Raw genomic sequence first — 4,287 nt, 5'->3', positions numbered from 1 at the left:
GCAGCATAGTTTGAGCACGTATTTCACAATTACATCGAACCAACATTGTTGCATCCATCACCGTGTATTCTAATACATTTACTGAGCACAGAGTCCATAAACATTTACAGAACACTCTTGTTCAACAGAAGCCAAAACGAACAAAAAACATCCCATTTAATTTCAGTAGAAGCCAATGCTTTACTTTAGCAACAACACTGCAGCTAGCAGGAACTCTTACTACCTCATAAATTTCGCCTTTTAACTACAGCTTGTGCCGCAGAGGGACACATTCATTTGCTAAAAATCAAACACAGTTTACTGAATGTCTGATCCAATGTAATATAAAATAAACCCACTATAATAACCAACTTGTACATAACTACTGTACACAGGAAAAGCTCTGGATAGTGACAGAGGAAAGTTGATGGAAGGGCCTTTATAAAGACCCATACTTTCCTTTAATAAGCAATCATATGCTAATGCACAAAAAATAATAGGCACAGTATGGTGTGTTACAAAATCAATCGTGAATTTAGAGAACATATTTTTACATTACTACACTGCTAATCTTTCACCGACACAATTTTCCCCTCTGGAGACTGGGGATAAAAAATATTAATTACTTGTACTGTGGTTCTTGACATGGAGGAATTATTTATCTGTAGGGAAACATTTGGATGGTATGATAATTTAATAAATTATACGAACAATTTCACTGAAAGCAATGTACATTCCAGATGACTAATACAATCCCTGAAATGTGCAACTGCGTCATGTCACCATTGCAATGCCCCACTAAAGCCTATAGTAGATAGAATATGAAGATTGGCCCAAACTAATATTCCAGAGCATCTCACCCAGAATTTTGATAGTAAGGCTAGAACTGAATCTGAACTTTGTGTACATGGAGTTCTTTCTCATTTATTGATAAACATTTACTGTAGGACTTCATTCCGTATGACTCCTGTCACCATTAAGTTTGTTTTCTTGTGGCCTCTTCTGAGGCTTCTTGTTTGTTCCCACCACAAGGAGCCAGGTCACCAGCTCCGTTCCAATGGCCTTCTGCTGAAGGCAGCCCCTCGCTTGTGCACTCGGTCTATGCTGCAGGACTCCTGCCAATCTAACGCAGACATCAGACAGGTACATGCAGTTCATCCCTGCCACGGAAGTGTCCTCCCCACAAACCCAAAGCCCTGGCAAACCTCAGCTAGTGGCCAGAGTCTCAGCTCACTGTAACTACGCCAGTACAGCCCAGTCCCAGAAGCCACAGCCATCAGAGGGGTTGACTTCAGCCCCCACTACAGGAGCAGATATGGTTCTGCTGGACCAAAAGATAGTGACTGGAGATAACTTATGTTTCCAAACACCTGACGCTGACTAGTATTTGTAAAGCTATTTAAAGATAAAAAAGTGCTAAGAAAGTGCAAGTGTCCTTAATAACTTTATAGAAATATTCAAAAATTACTTAAAAAGTCTTTCTTTTTTCAGAGATGCCGATTCTGTCACTGTTTATAATAATTTCATAATATATATGTAAATGCACAGGGCATCAATACATATCTTTCTCTTGTTCTGCATCATTCCATCAGTAATGGAAACTTGTGGGGCAAGGAGAAGCGCAACAAAGGAGATTGCAAGAAAGACCTTCCTTGTGTTGTAAAGTAGATAGACTATGTCCATTATGCTTTACAGTCAGTTCTGATTTCTACCATTGTCACTATCACATAAAATTTTAAAATTTCAAAATTTCCTTCAGAGGCACTGGGAAATGGAGAAATTTGGAGGTATCTGCTAACTATCACCAAGACAGTGACTTGCGTGATGGAACTGGGATTGGGACTGGCTTCTTCATATACCAAATACATTAACTGTTTCCTCCACTATGAGCCCTTCCTATGTCTCCACAAAAGTCATCCTTAAAGCGGAAATTTTCTCAGTATTACATTCTCCTATAACAAGTGTGTTCATTTGGAGTATTATGAATCTCCCTAACCGTTTACTATTGGGGATAACAGCATTTCCCCCTTTAAGTAGTCCTTGTTTCATTCCAACAGTAGGTGGAAAAGTCTCAAAACAAATAGTACCAGCTCCATTGCTTGGTACATTGAAAACTAAATAGACAATACACTAGAAAGGAACTATAGGAAGAAACACTTCGCACTACAGGGAGATTAGATGGGATGACCTGACCTGATGACTGGATGACCATCCCACTCTAATTTCTAGTAGTTTATAATTTACTCTACATATTCTAACGCTGAAAGAAAGGACAGAAGACCCAAACATAACAACTTTAATGCAGATCTACTGCATAATCAAAAACACCCTGTGTTGCTCACAGCAGCCACTGACTTCTTTATCCCAAGCACACTACTTTAATGCAAAATTTTACTTTTCTGCAGAATTTTTTTAACCGCTAGACATTTAAAGCAACAGCTTTGAAAAGACAGAATTACAGTCAATTTACTAGGTTACATCAATATCTATTTTCCCCTTTATCCCTTATATAAGAGCAATTATGGCAGTCTGGTATTGCCCTGCCAGTATAGTTTCTCTTCCACTTTTTTCTTTTTCCACTGGCAGAAAAGCAGCATCTTAAAAGTTTTCCTGAAAGTTTTGTTACAGAGGGCATAACAAATGGGGTTAACAGTGCTGTTCACATAGCATAGCCAATATCCAAGGTGCCACAGTGTCAGGGGAATGCAGTCAGAGCAGAATGTGGAGATCAAAACCATGATATTGTAGGGAGTCCATGTGATGATAAAAGCCAAAAGAATGGCACTTAAAGTCTGTGCTGCTTTGCGTTCCTTTATAAGAACCATCCGTTTCCTTTTGGTGATTTGGCTATTTATATTTGGATCCATGCTTTTGATGGAAGGATCCTTTGACAGAGCAGCAGAACAAGGAGTTATTTTTACCTTACGGCAACCATTGTTGGCTTCCTGGGTGCCATCAGCTTTAACCACCAACCGGAATTTATAGGCCACACATTTTTTACTTTTTTGTACGTGGCCTTTGGCAGGTGACAAAAAGTATTTCTGGTTCTCAAAATCATTTTCTTCAGCTTGGTCTTTGACAACAACATCCGTACTCTCATTAAACTCTTCTGCCTTACCTTTAGATGGACTTTTGTAAGTTACTTGGAAAACTGAAACAGCGGCAGGTTTATCCTCCTCTTCTGAAGATGCGTAGCTGCTGCACGTGGTTAACTGGTCAGCCTTAGCCCAGTCATTACAAGTACTCGTTGCCTGAGAGGCTTTCACCGTAGCTGATGTACTTCGACTAGACGAAGACCAGGAAGCCTGACACCTCTCTCTTTTGACTAAGTTTTGTTGCTTGCAACTGAAGCAAGACTTCAGGAGAGCTTTCTGAGGCTTTATCATCTCAAACTCTGCCACAGACTCCGAACCCTGCAGTTCAGCAAGGTCCTTGGTACGTTTCTCCGTCTCTTTATAGATGCGGCAATACAGGATCGTCATCACAGACACTGGAATGTAAAAAGCAGCAATTGCAGTACCAAAGGTGATAATCGGCTCATATAAAAACTGTATCTGGCACTCTTCAGGTGGTACTGTTCGTTCACCCACAAAATACTGCCAGCACAAGATTACGGGTGCCCACAACACAAAGGAAATTAGCCAAGCCAGACCAATCATGATGCCAGCTCTTTTGGGTGTGCGTTTGGCCCTGTAAGTTAAAGGCCTTGTGATGGAAAAATATCTGTCAAAACTGATGACTAGGAGGTTCATTACTGAGGCATTGCTAGCTACATAGTCCAGTGCTAGCCACAGGTCACAGGCAAGGCTTCCAAGAGACCAATGGCCTATGAGTATATAGGACGTATAAAGGTTCATAGAAAATATTCCAATGATGAGATCTGCACAAGCAAGGCTGAGCAAGTAATAATTGTTGACAGTTTTGAGCTGACTGTTAACCTTGAAGGATATCATTACAAGAATATTTCCCACTATGGTTATTAAGCTTACAATTGCAGTTACAGTGGCAATAGTAATGACTTCCCAGAGGCTATGCCCTTCTAACTGCTTATGGTTGATGGATGAACTGTTTACAACAGTAGAATTGCTGAATAGATTTACTTCCATTCTTGTTCTTGGTGTATTGTCATCAGGATCTCAGCACTGTTGCATATTGTTTTCTGTACTTTTGGAGACAGCTGTAAAGATCAAATGAAAAAACAGAAAAAGAAAGCAGCTCATTAAATAGCACAGACTTCCATTAGAGTTACCATAAAATACTTGTAAAACAATCTATCAAATTATTTGTGCTCTCTGTTTGCATTTTGAT

The 4,287-nt window shown here is 39.8% G+C and overlaps 1 protein-coding gene across 1 annotated transcript; it reads right to left on the bottom strand.

Annotated features, from left to right (window-relative positions):
* Positions 1 to 2,498: 2,498 nt before the first annotated feature.
* CHRM5 (cholinergic receptor muscarinic 5) lies at positions 2,499 to 4,085 on the bottom strand (the record flags this gene model as incomplete). Its single annotated transcript, XM_082318953.1, has 1 exon — positions 2,499 to 4,085. The coding sequence occupies one exon, from the start codon at positions 4,083 to 4,085 to the stop codon at positions 2,499 to 2,501; it is 1,587 nt and encodes a 528-aa protein (XP_082175079.1).
* Positions 4,086 to 4,287: the final 202 nt, after the last annotated feature.

This window comes from Platalea leucorodia (assembly GCF_965183815.1).
Source record: "Platalea leucorodia genome assembly, chromosome: 7".
In the NCBI taxonomy this organism is placed as follows: domain Eukaryota; kingdom Metazoa; phylum Chordata; class Aves; order Pelecaniformes; family Threskiornithidae; genus Platalea; species Platalea leucorodia.
The sequence above is the reverse complement of the archived record's forward strand: the minus strand, read 5'-3'. Positions and strand labels throughout refer to the sequence as shown.